The sequence below is a fragment of the Dysidea avara genome, chromosome 11, assembly GCF_963678975.1.
Source record: "Dysidea avara chromosome 11, odDysAvar1.4, whole genome shotgun sequence".
Lineage (NCBI taxonomy): Eukaryota > Metazoa > Porifera > Demospongiae > Dictyoceratida > Dysideidae > Dysidea > Dysidea avara.
The window spans coordinates 7,675,120-7,694,462 of NC_089282.1; the positions used below are offsets into that span (position 1 = coordinate 7,675,120).

General features: G+C 38.8%; 1 protein-coding gene and 1 long non-coding RNA gene across 6 annotated transcripts in view; both read left to right on the forward strand.

Annotated features, from left to right (window-relative positions):
• Window positions 1-15,410, forward strand: part of LOC136239388 (uncharacterized) — a 33,872-nt gene extending 18,462 nt beyond the window's left edge. Inside the window, exon 3 of the mRNA XM_066030123.1 lies at window positions 15,112-15,410. Within this exon, the coding sequence (XP_065886195.1) occupies window positions 15,112-15,237 (126 nt within the window). The 3' untranslated portion in view covers window positions 15,238-15,410. The remainder of the gene's footprint in view (window positions 1-15,111) is intronic.
• Window positions 15,411-17,132: 1,722 nt separating this feature from the next.
• LOC136238637 (uncharacterized) lies at window positions 17,133-18,935 on the forward strand. Of its 5 annotated transcripts, none has more exons than XR_010693112.1 (10): window positions 17,133-17,451; window positions 17,602-17,635; window positions 17,686-17,858; window positions 17,908-17,968; window positions 18,020-18,172; window positions 18,223-18,363; window positions 18,414-18,494; window positions 18,546-18,633; window positions 18,687-18,755; window positions 18,807-18,935. It is a non-coding gene; the product is annotated as an uncharacterized lncRNA (long non-coding RNA). The 5 variants fall into 5 exon arrangements; XR_010693111.1 differs by having other exon boundaries at window positions 17,908-17,964; XR_010693114.1 differs by having other exon boundaries at window positions 17,134-17,451; window positions 18,064-18,172.
• The last annotated feature ends 408 nt before the right edge of the window (window positions 18,936-19,343 follow it).

Here is a 19,343-nt window from a genome sequence, read left to right on the forward strand (position 1 = left end):
AGCTATCACTCTTTGTTTGATCCACCAGCTAACAGAAGCGTATATAGGCTAGTTACAAGCGTTAATTCGAAAACACGTTCAATCTTCTCTACTGGCCATGGTCGCATGACTTGTTTTCACACTGTGACGATTTTGAAATGACATATAACTCAATCCCACAATGGTTCCACCTACATAGCGATATATATAACGTCCGCATTTTCTAAGTTGGTTAGGAACCTAGACCGAGGCTCTTTGTGGTTTCTAAAACATGAAGAGCCAAGGGCGTGTTTCCTAACCGACTTAGAAAATGCGGGCTATGCAAACAGTTTGTCATTCAGTAAAAAAATCCAGTAAATAAAATTGTAGCAACTTCATGGGTCACACTGAAGGCAATTTTTGGTCTGATGATATATACGTAGCCAATACTACCAAGGCACTGTGAATGTATTGTGAGGCTGGTTTATATGTTTAACAACTTTAAGAAGGCCTCTTAAGCTACCATAGGTAGTGTATCCTTCGAGTTGAAAAGGGGGCATTACCTGTACTTACGTGAACGAAAATGAAGGACAGCCTTGAGACTTTCTCTATACAATTTGCACATGAAAACATGATAGATACACTGTAAAACCAGGAGCTTATAGGAGCGTGAAACTAATACAGGACTTCTATAGTGAAAAATTGCCTTATTTGGAACACCACAATCCACAGGCCACCTGTTGGTGGTTTTGTTACATAAGCAATTAGTAAGAAGCATATGCAATGCAGCAGTTCTTTATATTGATAACTATAGCGATGAGAGACAGCGATGGAATTATAGTATGTGAGACAGCAACAAGAGGAGAAGTGTTGCTAACCAACCTAACAAACGGGCTAAAACTGTTGATCGACGACTTGTACTGCTCATCTCGTGCTGCACAGCTACTAGTGAATTTGTTTAATAAGTGTAACAATGACAGAAACCCACTAAGCAGGCATGTAGGGTGGCCTGTGTGGTTGGTGAGGCTTCAACACTATTAGTGGTGTTCCATATAAGGTAATTTTGAATTTCAGCACTGTCACCACACAACCTCATGGATTTCACACTCCTTTATGCCTTTGGCACTTATGAGCTCCTGGTAAAACAGTTGAGAAGATAACTTCTGTGTGTAATTTGCAGTTTAAAGTGGTAGATAGCTACGCTTCCTTAGCAGTGCATAGCAATGTAATTACCGAATTACAAAATAATTCATGAATTATGAAATATGGTAAATTACAGCATTTACAAATCTAATTATCTGGCTGAACTAATAATAACAGTAGCATGAATCAAGACACACGGTAGTGTGTTGTGCGGCCCAAGAAGCCGGCGCGCCACACCGTGAGTATATTAACAGAAAGAAAGAAAACGCTATTTTCACACCTATGTAGCTCTGTGATCCCTAATCCGATTGGAACCACATTTGCTACAAAAGTGCCGGCTAGTTAGGGGAGTCTACATGCCAAATTTGAAAAAAAAATTGCTCCAGCTGTTTCCGAGATACGAGCGAACAAAATTTCGTTTTTAATTTCTTTTTTTTTTTCTTCACCTTCATTTCGCACATTTTGCAAAATCCGCCATAAAACATGAATGCGTGCTCGGATTGGGCTGAAATTTGGCACACTTAAAGGGCCCATTAAGGCGGATCGCCGTACCAACTTTGGTAGGAATCCGATGAACATTCACAGAGTTATGACCAATTATTTGCTTAAAATAAGGTCGAAGGTCTGTCACGCCTACAGGGTAAGCCCCTTTGAGGAATGAGTTGAAAATTGATATGTAGATGGAGTAACCATTGTAGGAGTGCCTTTTTGTGGTTTGAAAGGAATCGAGATAAAGACCATGGAGATATGACACAAAACCCTACCTGTGTCAAAATTACACGATTGATTTTTATGAATAAAAAACTATTAGTTTTGTCTACCAGGCAAACCACTTAGAGCAACGAGCTGAAAATCAGTATGTAGCTGGAATAATCATCATAGAAAGTCCTTGAAGTAGTACAGAAGAATCGGAGTACAAAACACTGAGCTATGATTCGAAATGCAACTACGTGTAGCAAATGCGAGATTGATATACTCTAATAGAACAATCACCCTAATAAAGCATTCAGCTATGTTTATAACTTACTCCATTATAGAGTTATATTACATTGTAAGTTATTCTGTGGGGAATTTAGCTACAAACAGTTAATCTGATAGACACTTCAGCTACAAGCAAGTCACCCTGTAGAGAGTTCATCTAGAAACAAATCACCCTGTAGAGAGATCAGCTGGAAGAAGTCACCTTGTAGAGAGTTCAGCTACAAAGAAACCCATCATGTAGAGAGTTCAGCTGCAAACAAATCACCCTATAGAGAGTTCAGCTACGAACAGATCACCCTGTAGAGAATTCAGCTACAAACAAATCACCCTATATAGAGATCAGCTAGAAGAAGTTACCTTGTAGAGATAGTTCAGCTACAAAGAAACTACCATGTAGAGAATTCAGCTGCAAACAAATCACCCTGTACAGAGTTAAGCTACGAACAGATCACCCTGTAGAGAGTTCAGCTAGAAACAAGTCATCCTGTATAGAGTTCAGTTACAAAGAAACCACCATGTAGAGAGTTCAGCTACGAAAATATCACCCTATGGAGAGTTCAGCTAGAAGAAGTCACCTTGTAGAGAGAATCCTGTAGAGAGCTCATCTACAAGCAAATCACCCTGTATAGAGTTCAGCTACATTTCAAGTTACCCAGTAGAGAGATCAGCTGCAAACAAGTTATCCATAGGGAATAATTGACATGTAATAACTGTATATATTGTATGTATAATTTGTACATTTACTGATAAAATGTGAAGTATTTAAAATCTGCTTCATCTTTTTCCTGTGGTAAAGAAAAAAAGATAGGTTTAAAAAGCCCCAAAGCTGGCCTATGGCCAGCTTTGGGGTATACAAATGCAAAAAGAAGTGAAATCTAATCCAAAACAGCCAAGCTGTAACAAAAAGAGTGCGGCCCTCAGAAAGGCTATGATGAAAAAATATGTGAAATCCAAGGTGGCGGCCAAGAAATGGCTGTGATGGTAGGTTAATGGTAAAAATTTTAATAACGACAATTCAGGTGATTTTGGTGCCGCTTGGTCTTGGCACAAAATTCACCTGAATTGTCATTATTAAAATTTTTACCATTAACCTACCGTCACAGCCATTTCTTGGCCGTCACCTTGGATTTCACATCTTTTTTCACCATAGCCTTTCTGAGGGCCGCACTCTTTTTTACAACTTGGCTGTTTTGGATTAGATATATATACATGGTTGATTAAAGTGCCTATTTAGTTAGAATGGGATAGTATTAATTGCACGGGCTCCTGGTTTTTAGAAGTACATAGCATATTATTAACTTGTTCTCTTTTTTTTGTAAATAATCATAAACACAAGCACATTAAAGTATCTGATCAAGCTGAAGTTTGGCACACTTAAAGCAGTAATACCAGTGCCGTTTATCATGCAAATCTGATGAACATTCACGGAGTTATGGCTAATTATTCAATCTTCTGTCATGCCTACAGGGTAAACCCACTTCAAGGAATGAGTTTAAAATTTGTTTGTATAGGTTAATTATCGTAGGTGTGCCTTTTAGTGGTTTGAAACAAATAGAGGTGAACATCATGACAGGCCTTAATTTAAGTGTTTAGCTGCTTAGGACAAATGTCCCTTCATGTTAGCAGTTGTAAGGACATTAGACCAAGTTGTACGGACATAGGTAAGCATAAAAGGGGTGGTTTCATGAAACATGTCCAGCTAAGGGGTCTGGGGGCATGCTCTCCCAGAAATTTATTGAGAAATACCTATCACCAGTTAGAATCTGGAAGCAAACAATCAACTTTAATGAAGAAAAATACAGCTATCACATCTATTATCATTAACTGTATCTGAGATCACATTTAAATGGAAAATTGTGGTAGTACTTTTACGTTACTAAGTGGAGTGTAACACATGCTACTATCTGCATATATACATTACATTACTTCAATATCAAAACATACGGTAGTGCCACACAGTAGTGTGTTGTGTGGCCTAAGAAGCTGGCACGCTATATTAACAGGAAGAAAGAAAACGCAATTTTCACACCTATGTAGCTCTGTGATCCCTTATTTGATTGGGACCAAATTTGCTTCAGAAGTGCTGGTCAAGTAGGGGAGTCTACATACCAAATTGAAGAAATTTCTCCAGACATTTCCAAGATACAAGTGACCAAAATTTCATTTTATTTTCTTCATTTTTTACTTCTTCAATTCACATACTTTGCAAAATCCACCATAAAACACGAATGCGTTCCCCAATCGGGATGAAATTTGGTGCACGTAAAGGGCTCATTACAGCGAATCTCAGTACCAAGTTTGGTAGAATCTGATGAACATTCATGAATTATTTACATAAAATAAGGTCAAACTCCTGTCACGCCCACATGGTAAACCCCTTGAAGGAATGAGCTGAAAATTGCTTATTAGATGGAGTAACTGTTCCGACAGTCATTACCAGACAACAATTTCCAATTGAGTGCACCACTAAATTGAGTGTTTACAAGGAAGATCGAGCCCAACCTAATAGATTACTGATACTCCTTTACTAAAGCCACCATATTAATTTCACACACGTGACTAATCTAATTATTTAAACGGCGCACGCAATATTCACTACACACTCCCCCAGGTTGAACACCTTGGGGCCAACTATACAACTAAATACAACAATAAAATGATGCAATAGTCAACTGTTCCTACAACGCTGTTCTCCGGCTATGGCAGCTTGCCTGCGTGACCTTGTTACTTGTGGAGTTGAATCTGAAGTTGAACTGTTAGTTTGTCCACTGTCTCTTGATCTGGTAAGTGTATCATCAGGTGAAGCTTCCTGTCACACCTCAATCGGAAATAGGTGCTTGACACTCCTTCGTAACAACTTGTTGTTCCTTTGAGATTCTGGAACTCTGACGATAGCTGCTCTAACATTACCATTCTTGCCTGTCAAAAGCTTGTTGATAATACCCAACTTCCAGAATGACCGTCTACATGTGTCACTCTTCACAATTACAACATTGCCTATTTGGATTAATGGTTTACCATGCTTCTTGCATTTAAGTTGTGATTCTCCCTGAGATTGAGGAGGTAGTCTCGCCTCCACTGGTTCAAGAATTGGTTCAACAGATGTCGGTGATGTTTCAGCTTTATTGACGATCTCAAAGTGTTCATTGTTCACTGCAGTAGTTAATCTCCTTCCATTAATAAGATGCGAAGGACATAAGCTTCCCTTAATTCTGTCTTGATCATCCAACAAGTAAGTTAGAGGACGAGAATTAATGATGCCTTCAATCTCTATTAACAAAGTACCAAGCTGGTCGTAAGTTACATGGCTTTTTCCTATACTCTTCTTCAGGCTACGTTTGACACTTCTCACAAGTCGCTCATAAAACCCACCCCATCAAGGAGCTCTCTCAACAATAAACTTCCAGGCAACCTTTGTAGTGCTCAAATAATCATTGACTTTCTGTGACTGAGCAATTTTCAAAATCTCTTTCGACAAGCTTTGGAAGGTTTTAGCATTATCAGAAACCAAAGTTATAGGTAAGCCCCTTCGGCCTACAAACCTGTGAAAGGAAAGAAGAAATGAGTCTACTGACATGTCTGGCATTAATTCCAAGTGAATCGCTCTAGTTGAACAGCAGGTAAACAAACAGACATATGCTTTCTCTGAACTGGATTTGGATTTCACAAATATTGGACCCGCAAAATCAATGCCTGTGTGACAGAATGGGGGGTCTTCAGATGTACGAAAATCTGGTAGGTCTGGTGGAACTGAGGAAGAATACAATGTTCCTTCTAATTTGTTCAACATTTAACAAGGCATTGTTGATTCTTCCTTGGCACCGAAGCAAACCATGATCATCGATGAACAGTCCAAACTGGCTAACTCGTAGAGGAGCCACATGGTTTTCATTTGTTTGACTGTATGTTAATTCAACACCGAATGACTCAGATTGCACTGACCTTATCCAGAGTTCTTCAGCCGCTTTCACATCGGTTGCAGTAATGAAAGGTGAAGTCTGAGCAGTTTCGCTGTATTGGCCCTGTCGTCTCGATAGGTTTACAAATCTTTGCACATATACTGTTACACGCAACAATTTATTAAGAGAACTGAACCTAGTATAATCAATTATTGTGTGCACACATACCTTAAGCCCATTGGAACTCAGCAAACATGAATAGTACACATTGGATACTAGATTACTTCAGCTTCAGTGATTTCATCAGGTGGAAAGGCGTCGGCCCTTGGCCATTGTTGCTCCGGTTTTCTCAGGAAATCTGGGCCATTCCACCACAAGAAACAGTTTGCAAGTTTGGTCCCACTTATTTCCCTAGAAGGGATGTCAGCTGGGTTCAGATTGCCTGGACAAAACTGCCACTTCTCATGATCAGAGAGATTACATATTTCAACAACATGATGGTTGATGTACTGCTTCCAGGGCTTCACAGTTTGTATCCGATGCAAGGCTGTCATAGAATCAATCCAGTAAAATGTGATGAAGTTCTCAGATAAGGAAGTAACAATGCTGACCATAAGATGACTAAGAATAACTGCACCCATCAACTCCAGACGAGGAATGGCCAACCTCTTCAGAGGTGACACACAGGTCTTACAAGCCACTAAGGAAGGACACCTCAACCCTCCATCACTGTAAGCACATCTTAAGTAAACGACAGCTGCAAAAGCATGTTTAGAGGCATCACAGAATCTGTGTAATTGAACTGATCTAGTAGGACTTCTGAAACTGAAAACATGTACCTACATAGATCTTATTAATGTTACTTATCTCAGACATTATGGCTGTCCATTTCAGTAACAACTCAACTGAAAGTTGTGTGTCCTAATCTAGCTTGTCTTGACACAAAGACTGAAAAAGAATCTTGAGCTGTATCACAAATGGACTGACGAATCCCAACGGGTCAAATATCTTGGCTGTTAACCTTAAAATCACTCCCTTAGTCACTGACTCAGAACTTACATGGGATGCCAAGTGAGTCAAATCAAACCTGAAGGTATCAGTAGTGTGGTCCCATATCACTCCAAGAATTCTGGAGGGTTGATTCATTGTTGCAACACAGTGACCAGTGACTGTTCCAGCATAGCTTCATCATCTTCTACGTTTGGTCCCAACAAATGAAGTCCCCTTTGATCTTCCAATGGCATAATAAAGTGTTCAATTTGCTTCTTCAATTCGGGAGAATTGGATTTCCACTTTCTCAAATTCATTCCTCCTGCAGCCATAACTTCTCTGGATTTCTTGAATAATTCCGTAGCCTCATTGATGTCAGAAGCTCCTGTCACTAGATCATCTACATAGAAAGATTTCTTGAGTCGTTTTGTTAATTCAGGAAGCTCTGATTGGTATTTATCAATGTGGTGCATAAGCACCTCCCCCAGGATGGCTGGTGAAGGTCGCAACCCAAAAACTAATTGTGTGAATCATAAGTGTAATAGTTCATAAGGTGACTTCAGTGGATCCTCAGCCCACTAAAAGCACAGAAAATCTCTATCCTTGTCATCAACAGCTACCATCAAAAAGCCTTTTCAATGTCGATAGTAATCGCAATCTTGTGCCAACGAAATCGAACTAAAATGTCAAACAATTTTGGAATATGGTTTGGGCCAGTCTCTAAACAGTCGTTTAAGGACGGTTCATTGTTGAAAGCTCTGGCAGAGCCATTATAGACAATACGCAACTTGGTAGTCTGACTAGCTTGACAAAACACACCATGGTGAGGTAAATAATGTACATTTTGGTGAGTCATACCTGGTCGACCTGGCTCAACTACCTCAACCACACCACAATCTAATTGATCCTTGATGATCTTGTTATACTCGAGTAGCAAGTCTGGAGTATGTTGTAACCTGCGTAGTAAGTCTCTGAGTCGACTTTCACATAGAGTAAGGTGATCAGGAATTTCAGCATGGTCATCCTTCCAAGGAAGGCTAATACTGTAACGATTATCATTAAATGAAATGGAGGGTACAAACGAAGTAGAAATCATTGATTTCACTGGCATGTCTACAATACCAAGGGACTCCAATTCCCAGAAATCATACAAGGAGTTGTGCAGTACATCATTCCTGTTATCACAAATTGTACTAGTAGAGGCTCCCGAGATCACTACATTCATGTGGTTAAAAGGACCGACATACTGTGAGTCAATGGGTCCTGATAAAAGCCACCCTAGTTTACTATTGACTGCTGCCAAACCTCCCTCCTCTCTTACAACCTCTCCTGTCACAATGCTCCAGTAAAAGTTGGAACCAATCAAAATGTCGATCTCTCCCTTAGGCTTAGCACACTGATTTGCCAATGGAAGGTCACAGAGTTGGGGATGATTGTCTATCTTGATAGCAGAAGGAAGTGGTGAACAGATAGCTGGAGAAGTCAACGCAGATATAGAAACTGTTTCATCTTGATCTAGTCCTCTTAGATAGAGTTTTACCACAGCACAAGATTGAGTCTTATACCCATTGTTTCCAAAAGTGTTCAATGAAGCTTCTCAATTCTAGTTTGCCTCAGACCCAGTTTGGTTTGCAACTTCTCAGTTACATACGATGATACGACAGCTGACTGCCACTATCAAACAATATACGCACACATACCGATGCATCACCAGGATTAGCCGAGGCCAAGGCATAGGCGGTCTGCAAGAGCACAGTCTGTTGGTTCTTTGCAACGCTAGCAGAACTGGTGGAGATGGTTCCTTCACTTTGTCCATTATTCACATTCCCAGCACCAGATTGGTGAACAACTCCACTATTGGGTCTGTCTTGTATTGCCTGATTCTTTTGCACGCTCACATATGGACTGGTGATGCTTTCTTCCACAGTTCTGACAGGTTCTGGTGGAGCTACACTCTCTTGACTTGTGACTGGTTTTAAGGCAGTTAAAACATCTCCCTGGTCATAACAATATTGACTTGCGTTCTTGTGGGGATTTAACCTTTGGACAGGAGGCAGAGTAGTGCGGGTCATTACAGTAGGCACACTTAACTGCAGAGTTGCTTAGCAATAGAGCAGAAGCTGATGGAGGCAACGAAGGAGGTGGCTTAGGATTTTGGACCACAGGATTTTACAAGATCAGCAGACTCTGTTGCTTTGACTTCCTTCTTCAACACTCCCATCAGCTCATCAATCTCCCACACTTCCTTGGTTGTGTCACAAATGAAACTCTGACGTAGTTCTGGAGGTAATTTAGTCATTACAATAGGTACTAGTAAACTGCCATATTGATCTGATTTAATTCCCAATGCTTCAAGCCCTCTAATGTGAACAGTTACCTTATCATAAACAAATCTCATGGAGGACAATTTTTCAATAGTACAAGTAGTTAATTTGATTAGCTCTTCCATATGTGCATTTATTATGTGCTTGAGTTTGCCAAAATGCTCTTGTAACAATTGTACAGCAGTTACATAATTGTCTTCATTCAGAGTTAGCCCTTGGATAGTTCAGTGAGCGGTGCTCTCAAGTAGGGTACTTAAGTAGTTGAACTTATCCACCACAGCTATGGCATTGTTATCATGCACAGCAGAGTTGTGAGAATCCCAGAATACACTCCAGGTAGTGATGTCCCCACGAACTTTCTGCTAAGTGAGCTTAAGTAGTCGAGGTTTCACAGCTACAGCTTCTTCTGACATTAAGGGCCTTGTTGGGGATCCATGTGAATTCTCTCTTTTGAGAGCCTCGTCTATCTTCCGCTTTGCCCCAATTATCTTAGTGGTTATTGATTCCGTGTCTTCTATCTCGTGCTCTACATCTTCCTCAGGACACAAGGCCACGATTTCACCATCAAGATTACTGAATACCTCCATTTTCCATCGAGCTGCTCAGAAATTATCCTTAATCGATCTGTTTCTGGTTCCTCAGGTTCAACTAGTGTATCGATTTCCTTGATTAGTTTAGTCAGAACACCCCGATGACCTCAACGAATTAGTCTCACTCTCTCTAGCTTCTTCTGCTCTTCTTCGGTGGCCATACAACAGTCTGGTGACGGATATATCGAGCAACTAAAGAAGACAAAACAAACAATGGCGTCAACAATTGGATCACTCCACCTTATTGGGTACCGTTCATGGTAAAGAGAAGGGTGTACCGCACCACGGTACCAGGTAATTCGCTTCTGGTTAGAAAATCACTCAGCACGTGTAGGTGGATCAGTAGAATCGGGCCCCACGTTGGGCGCCAGATGTTCCGACGGTCGTTACCAAACGACAATTTCCAATTGAGTGGACCACTAAATTGAGTGTTTACAAGGAGGATTGAGCCCAGCCTAATAGATTACTGATACACCTTTACTAAAGCCACCATGTTAACTTCACACACGTGACTAATCTGTAATTATTTAAACGGTGTACGCAATATTCACTACAGTAACCATCGTAGGAGTGCCTCTTTGTGGTTTGAAAGGAATCCAGATAAAGGCCATCGAGATATGACAAAGCTCAACCTGTGTCACAATTACACGATTGAGTTTTATGAATAAAAAAATTATTAGTTTTCATGCCTACCAAGCAACTGCTTAGAGCAATGAGCTGAAAATTGGTATGTAGCTGGAATAATCATCATAGAAAATCCTTGCAGTAGTACAGAACAATCAGAGTACAAACCACTTAGTTAGTGAAGTACATGTGGCAAAAGTGAGATCGAGATGCTCTAATAGAACAGTCACCCTAATAGAGCATTCAACTACCAGGATACTCTAACAGAACAGTCACCATGCAGCTACAAATAAATCACTCTAGCAATTCAGACCATTGCAAGTCACTATGTAGGAAGATTAACTTGAAACCAATTCACCCTGTAGAATTCAGCCACAAACAAATCACATTGTATAGAGTTCAGCTACAAGCAATTAAGTCACGCTGTATAGAGAGCTCAGCTAGAAACAAGTCACCCTGTAGAGAGATCAGCTAAAATCAAGTTACTCTGTAGAATTCAGCTACCACCACCCAGTGGCGTAGCTAGACTTTCAGTGATGGTAGGGCCTAGGTAGGGCACACCTTCGCATCGAGTCCGCCCATGCAATTATAAATACACGACATACAAATCTATCTCACTGTGGACTCTTACACATTTATATGGAAATCTTATTAAAATGCATGGTTGTGCGCTAGCTAAATATACTGCTATACTACTGTTTCTGCAGCTAATTGACACTAAAATTTACACTATTGCTCAATCAGCATGCAATTTTACCTAATTTCTCTTTCCAAAGCTCTCACGGATTAAGTTTTGATCCAACTTTTAATTGGCTAGCAACATGTCACACATCAGCACTGCAGTGTTGGAAATCCGCTAAACCATAGCGGGCATTAAAGGAATGTGTAGTAGCATATGCCGCATCACCTTGACAATCTCCTTAGTATCATAGGTCCAATCTCCAATCACTATTAGCATCACAGGTCCAATCTCTAATCACTATTAGCATCACTATCAGCTCACTATTTACAACCTTTTGCAGTGGGCATTAAAAGGAATACTTCATTTATTAAACCTCTTACACGTCTTCTATCAAGAACACCTCACTCAACACCTGTCATAGAGTGATATGTTATCACCTTGACTTGATATACATCATGATGTGTTAAATCCTCATTTTACTTACACCTTCCCTCCAACTTGCCCACATTTAAACTAGTGATCAAGATAGTGGGAATTAAATAGAATTTTATTATTTTTTTGTTTGTTGATGTTAGTAATATCGAAATAACAAGGAATTGTACCTGCAGCGATGATTTTTATATAAAAAGCTGCATGTTAGTGTTGTGAGAAATCGTCGCTCGTCAAATCACGTGACTTACAACTTTTACTGACGGTGTGGCCTGGAAAGCTGATGGTGGGGCACAGGCCCCAGTGGGCCCCAGTGTAGCTATGCCACTGCCACCACCCTATAGAGACCAGCTACAAACAAGTCACACTGTAGAGAGATCAACTATAAAAAGTTACCCTGTAGAGACATCGGCTAGAAATAAGTCACCCTATAAAAGGATCAGCTAGAACCAAGTCACCATATGTGACCGGATTTCACATAACAAGGCTTCCACACACACAAAATCAAACTTATGTTTTTACCAGAAATGGATTGCTGGCCTAATACACTATCATATTCCACACTGTACTTCCTTCAGGACTGGCAAGTCTGGTTTCTGTGGCAGCTTTCTTCCGACCCTGTCAAAGCCACGAGTGGGAGATTGATGCCATTGAATGGCCATGGCTTTGTGATAATGGTGTGTAGTGAGCTGGGACTTCACAGAGAGCTCGCCAATAGTGTTCTCAGTCAATTTGGAGTGATTTGAGGGCCATGGAGAGCCCAAACTTGGCCTCTGGATTCCAACTGTCCACTTGCTTCATTTTATACCCCTATATTAAGCCCACCCACCACCCCCCACCCTCCCACCCTATTACTACCACTTGTGATATTATTACCCGCTCGAGAAAAGCTGCCCAAAACAGGGCAAATTTTGGGTATCAGAAATGTATACACCCACTCAGTGATAGCTATTAAATAGATGCATACTTAGTGCAAATTTTGTTTGCACAGCTGTAGGCACTGGGAAGTTATTACACAATGATTACTTAAAATCGCCATATCTCCTAACGAAGCTTTGTGTGTCGAAGCCAGGTTTTGTCAAATTCAGTCACATATAGAGAATTCAGCTAGAAACAAATCACCCCGTGGAGATCAGCTAGAAGAAGTCACCTTGTAGAGAGTTCAGCTACAAAGAAACCACCCTGTAGAGAGTTCAGCTGCAAACAAATCACCCTGTAGAGAGTTCAGCTATGAACAGATCACCGTGTAGAGAGTTCAGCTAGATACAAGTCATCCTGTAGAGAGATCAGCTAAAATAAAACTACCCTGTAGAGATAAGTTACAAACAATTAACCCTGTAGACTACAAACAAGTCACCCTGTAAAAGAGTTCAGCTACAAACAAATCACATTGCAGTGAGTTCAGCTACCAACAAATCACCCTGTAGAGAGTTTAACTAGAAACAAGTTACTCTATAGAGAGATCAACTAGAAACAAGTTACCCTGTAGAGAGTAAATCACCCTGTAACAAATCACCCTGTAGAGAGATAAGCTAGAAGAAGTCACTTTGTATAGAGTTCAGCAACAAAGAAGCCACCCTGTAGAGAGTTCAGCTACAAACAGGTTACTTCAAGAGATTTCTGCTGCAAGCCAGCCAACCTGTAGGTAGTGATGTCAAAACCCTCGAAAATTGTAGAATTTTTTGCATAGTAAGAGTGGCACAATGGTTGAACATCCTGTAGACAGGTTAGGCAGTAGGAGCATTGGTTTAATAGTGTTGACTTAGTAAAGATGGTGCTCTTCTCAGAGCAGAAAAGCATTTGGTTAAGCTACAATGTAAGTTCTTTCTATACAAAACATATGGGATATGTTTTCTATGTGGAGAAGTGGTCAGCTTGTTTTTGTTTTGTGCCATGGCTAACAATGGTGCTCAATAGAGGTGTTTGGAGAACCACCTACTTGTTATTTAATGGGTACTAGCTATTACAAAAGCAAATGTAGCAAACTATATCAATCTGCAGTATTTTTCATGGTTTACAAGGTGCTGTAACTAAAAATTGAGACTTTTAAAAATCATGTGACCTCACAACTGTAGGAGAGTTTGTGTGAGGGATCATAGGAAAAAGTAAGGAAACAAGGGAGTTCACCTACACCTGCAGATGTACTAGTGGACTTACGTAGGGATTGAATGTCTATAGTATATCCGCAGGTGTATGTAGGTGACCTCCTTACATTTTTCTATGATCCCTAAAATTCTTAATTATTCCTTATATGCACTTGTTTGTTTCCTTTTTTGTAATTTGTAATATTGTGACTGGTGAATCCATGCATAATGCATCAAAAGAAAGGATGAGGTAATGTTTTCTACTGAATGTTGGGGTGCGCATTCAAGCAATAACATTACCTCTGGCGCCATCCTTTCTTTTGATGCAGTATGTGTGGGCTCACCAGTCATAATGATGTTACAAAAAAGTAAACAATCAAGTATATAAGGAAACTTAGGAATTTCAAGTTCGATGAAAAAAGTAGGGAAACAAGGAAGGGTCCCCTGCAAATATACTAGTGGACATTTAATCCCTAATTCACTCCCAAGTTTCCCTACTTTTTCTCTATGATCTCGAAAGTCCTATTTTTCATACTTGTTATTTGTATTGGAATAGAGGATAATATATAGGGGGGTTGGCTTATAGAAGACTCTGGGGACATGCCCCCTCCCACCAACTCAAACATTGAACCTGAGAGTGATTTTAACAGCTACTGTTAATATTTGTGACCGTTTCAGCAAAACCAAGTTAACTTCTTGAGATCCGGACCCCACTTATCCAGATTCTTGGTAGTGATGTGCGATATATCGAAAAAATATCGATTTCGCGATAATTTTGTCGATATCGTTATCGTATCGATTTTCGATACTGCTTTAGCAGATTTCGACATTTATCGAAGGTAATATTTTTCGATAAATCTACAGCATTTAGTGTGTGATTGCGCAATCACGCTAGAAATGAAAGTTGGTTCTGTACTATCTAGCCACTTTAAAAACTTGTCTGCCAGTTTTCTAGGCTTATTATTAGTTTTATGCAATAGTTTGTGTGCAAATTGCATATTTATAAATATCGGCCGCCCACGCAATTACACCACCCACACAATTAAAAATTATCGAAAATCGTATCGAAATTTCGATATTTACCCCAATATCGTATCGATATAATATTGAAATAAAAATCCTGATATCGCACACCACTAATTCTTGGTTAACCAAACTACAGAAATGACTGCTCTACTAGAGTAGTGACTGTTACATTAAGGTAGCTGAGAATACTGATATTTTAAAGATTTTCTTCGTGTTTTAAGGTTATTTATACACAGTTTCAAAGATGCGGACTTTTCAGACTAAGGACCACTCCTGGTCCTAAGGGGTTCAGATAACTGAGGTTCCATATTGTATGCCTTGATGATCCCCAGTTTAACATTACTCACTACATATTTGTTGATATTGCATTATATATTTTAGATTAATGATTGTGTTAATGGTGTTGAGAGTACACCTCCTGCTAGTAGAGATAGAGGTAGGGGAAGGATTAAAGCAAAATATGGACCAATTCCAATGGAAGAAGTTGTCACACGTCATGATGACTAGCAGCATCCATTACATGACAGTCAGAAATTTGCACTGCTGATCAATAGACACTTTTTGCACTATATATGTTTCTTACATTGTATATTCATAGCCATGTATGTTTATCATTCATCATGTACATACAGTATAGATGCACTTGAGAATCATTCATGAATATTTAGTTAAGCATTATAAATTTCCTGAATGTGTGCGGTTTTGCTAGAATTAATGTGCTGCACTATATTGCTAAATATATGATGTGCATGGACTCAGTGATTATAGGAACTAGTATTTTGTGGCTTTTTAACCCTTGAATGTTGGATATACGTGTTACCAATATAACTATTAAAATTGCGATACTGTGAACTGTATTGCAACTATATATTCACAAAATGCTGCACACTTTAGTGACACACAGAATGATGCATGCATGGTGTACGAAGTGAAGTGATTATCTCTTATTGTAACTGGATGTTAAATTTGTGATGAGTTCACAAATATAAATAGTTCAGGTAAGACAGGACTGGTATTGGAGGCCCTTTCATATAAAGAAGTTGGGAAACATACCTGGAGGGCATAGTCCAGCATGTCTAGCTTAATGCTTGTAGACATGGATTGTGCCTTTTATACTGATTGAGGAGTTTCTACACTAGTTTTTGCATTCAGCAGAAGATTCTGACTACTCACAGATCCCTGATTGGAAAGCAATGTTTTACAGTATGGAATTTCAAGTTTCATTAGGAATTACAAAAGCAAAAAGTAGTGAAACAAGGGAGGTTGTAGATATACTAGTGGACATTTAACCCCTATACTTCAGTCTATACCCATAACTGAATTAGGGATGAAATTTATATCTGTAGATTTAAGTGATCTCCCACGTTTCATTACTATGATCCCTATAGTATGTACAAGTTCTCAAAAGCACAACTTATGGATTTAATTACGCTGGTTCTTGAGATTTGTAGTATATACTGCTTGGCTATTTTACATTCAAGATTATTTTGTGACCAATCATAATTATACATTTCCTATGTGGAAGCCATAAAGGTGCATGGTATGTTATGGCCATTTCCCAAGGAGCCAAACCATACTTGTCTGCTCTTGGCAAAGTTCACTGTCACCACTAATCTGGTTGGCTTTTTCTTGATGGGGATCAATGAGATATCACACTACACTTAACTGAAATGCAGTGGATTGGGTGAATTTAAGCCTGCATATCTATGGCCAGTCATCATTAGGCCATCCCATTATGTTTGTTTTAACTAGTGTAAAACTGCTTCTTTTTTAAATTAAAATAATTGCTGAAAAATGAAAGAAATGTTAAACAAGAGTCAAACAAGCCAGCTTGTTAAACACAAAAATCCACTGCACTTTTCTTTTTCTCATTTACTTGTACATAATATAATTGAACTTGAAATCCCTAACTTTACTTGTTTGCTTTTTTGTAATGTAATACAATTGGTAACCTACACATACACTGTGAAAAAAGAGGAATATAAGATGGTATATCTAATGGCTTAAACTATACAAATAATCTCAGTATAGCCTTGCATTATACTAACTATCTTATACTTTAGTATAAACCCCATCTTATATTATGGGAAACAGATTATACTTTAGTTTAATACACATTCTTTGTATGGCTTTGTTTACTTAACAAATGTGATAACTTTTTAGCTTCACCATCAGATCTCATTATTGTCTCATTTTTAGCTTCACCATCTCATGTGACTTAAGATTTTTTTACTGTACCAAAGTCATGATGATTTTACAATAAGTAGCTACACTTCTGTTAATCACTGTAGCTAGTTAACTAGCTTCAGTTTGTTGTGATAATTTCATACGCACACATTTTCATACGGTAAAGCATATAATACCAGTAAAATTAATTATTCAAATCTAAGAGTCATACAAATCTAGATTTTCTTGCACAGTTAGCACACCTGCAAAAGTTCGTAGTAATGCTTGTTTAAAATTGAAGGGGTCAGTGGTGTGCGCATGCGTATCAGATGCAATTAAGTCGCCATCTTTGTCACTATTGTTGTATCAGAGGTTGTAAATGTGAGTGATACGAGGGCGTATCTCGCGGAGAGAGTGCGCGCGATCGGCGCCATCGTCCAATGAGCCACGATGATAGTTATGGACCACAACTGTACATCCCTGCTGAAGTGGCGAAGTGGCGCGGCCAAGTGGACAATTCCTTCGATGGCAGCAATCAAAAACAGCTCTAGATGAGTAAGTATTAGACTAAAATGATAGCTCGTACGATAGGTTTAGCCGTATTGAATTGTTTATTGTGTATTGTATGACAATGGCCTGCAAATGATTCAACTTTGGTGTTGCTGTGTACGTAGTTATTACATGTTTTATATCCTGTTATCTCAGATGACGAGTGGACACAGTTCATCAGCCATCAACAGTAAGAGTATGCATGGTCTGCTCTTACGATTTTGTATATTATCTTTTCAGAGGTACAGTTTCTTGTCGAACCTCTTAGTTCTACAGGCTGTCTGTATGACATCTGCAGTATTAGTTTCTTTCAATGACAGCTGCTTCCTTTAAAGAATCTGGTAGTGACCATATGTGGACAGTTTGGTTCTTTTTTCACGGAGTTGTTCAACGTCATCTAATTACTTACAGCTGTAAGTGCATTAAGCCTGATTGTGTTTTTATTCATTTTCTTTTCAATAGGGTAGGAATTACAGACTTGGTCTCAGTTCTAGGAGATTCTTCTTATTGCTAACATCTGTAAGTAAGTACACTGAGAGTGTCCAACATACAATTTATATTTACCTTCGTTTAGGTTTGTGGAAACTGGTCTCATTTCTTCATGTTTTTCATCAACAGCTGACGGCTGCTACCTCGTCTGGCACTGTAAATGAGTTGAGTGCTTTCAAGAACCTGTTCCGTCTTGTTTGTCCTTATTTCACTGACCATGCTCGTATTGCTAACAAAAGTAAGTTCACTGAGAGTATGCAAATTATATTATATTTAGTCTTGTTTCAGTTGTACTTAGTGATTACAAGATTCTTGGACTTGGTTATGAGTGTATCAGATGCTTCTTGTGAGCTTACGTAACACGTTAGCCCAACAAAGTCACATACTAAGTGGCTGTTTTATGTCTGGTTAGACTCACTGATAACACCTGTAAGTACACCAAATAATCCAGAATATGAATTATGTTTGCCTCTGTTTAGGGTTGTGAGACCTGGTCTTATCAGACTTGTCTTAGATGTACATGGATTGTCGGTCTCAGTTTTAAAAGATTGTTACAAACTGTAAGTATAATGATTGTTCAGTATACGCATTATATTTACCGTCTTTAATAGAGTTGTGGGACCTAGCCGCCGTTCTACTTGGTAATACTAGGTTTCCAGACAAGGGCGTGGTTTTATGAGATTCTTATTGTTACAAACTGTAAGTCCAACGATTATCCAGAATACACATTATATTTACCATCTTTGTATTAGAGCTGTGGGACAGTTCTACCAGACGACTAACAGATTGTCACAGAGTTCTACATAGTGATGATAATACAGGTAATTTGTAATGGAATTTGTGAATTGTATTTACTGTCTTACCTGCTGCAGTTGGATAAAGACTGATAAATGACAAAATTGATTTGATACTGTCATGGCCAGCCAAGGAGACATTGATTTACTAGCTGTACCTATTGTGGTTTTAGCATATTTACAGAATTAAATTCATTACAAATATAATTATAGAAATTATTTAATTAAGGTAGCCACAGATTATAGGAAAGTAAAAAAGTACAGTAGTATAGTAGCCAATATATGGCTGAAATAGGCTTAGTATAGTCTGATAATACACTGCACTATACTAGTGATTTAATCTCTAATATATGACTCTTAAATGTATTCAATAAGCTTGTTATAGTAAAGTCCTAATCTAATAATATATGCTGTACTATTTCATTCCAATACTAACATAATAAGACTGTTATATACCTTATTATTCTGAGCTTTTTTCACAGTGATACTGCATCAAAAGGAAAAATAGTTCCAGACATTATTAAATATCACAAAAGCAACTATCATAACTATTAAGTACTGAAAGCAATGTTACAACTAAAACTACAATAACTACTTGTTCACAAGCAACAAAAC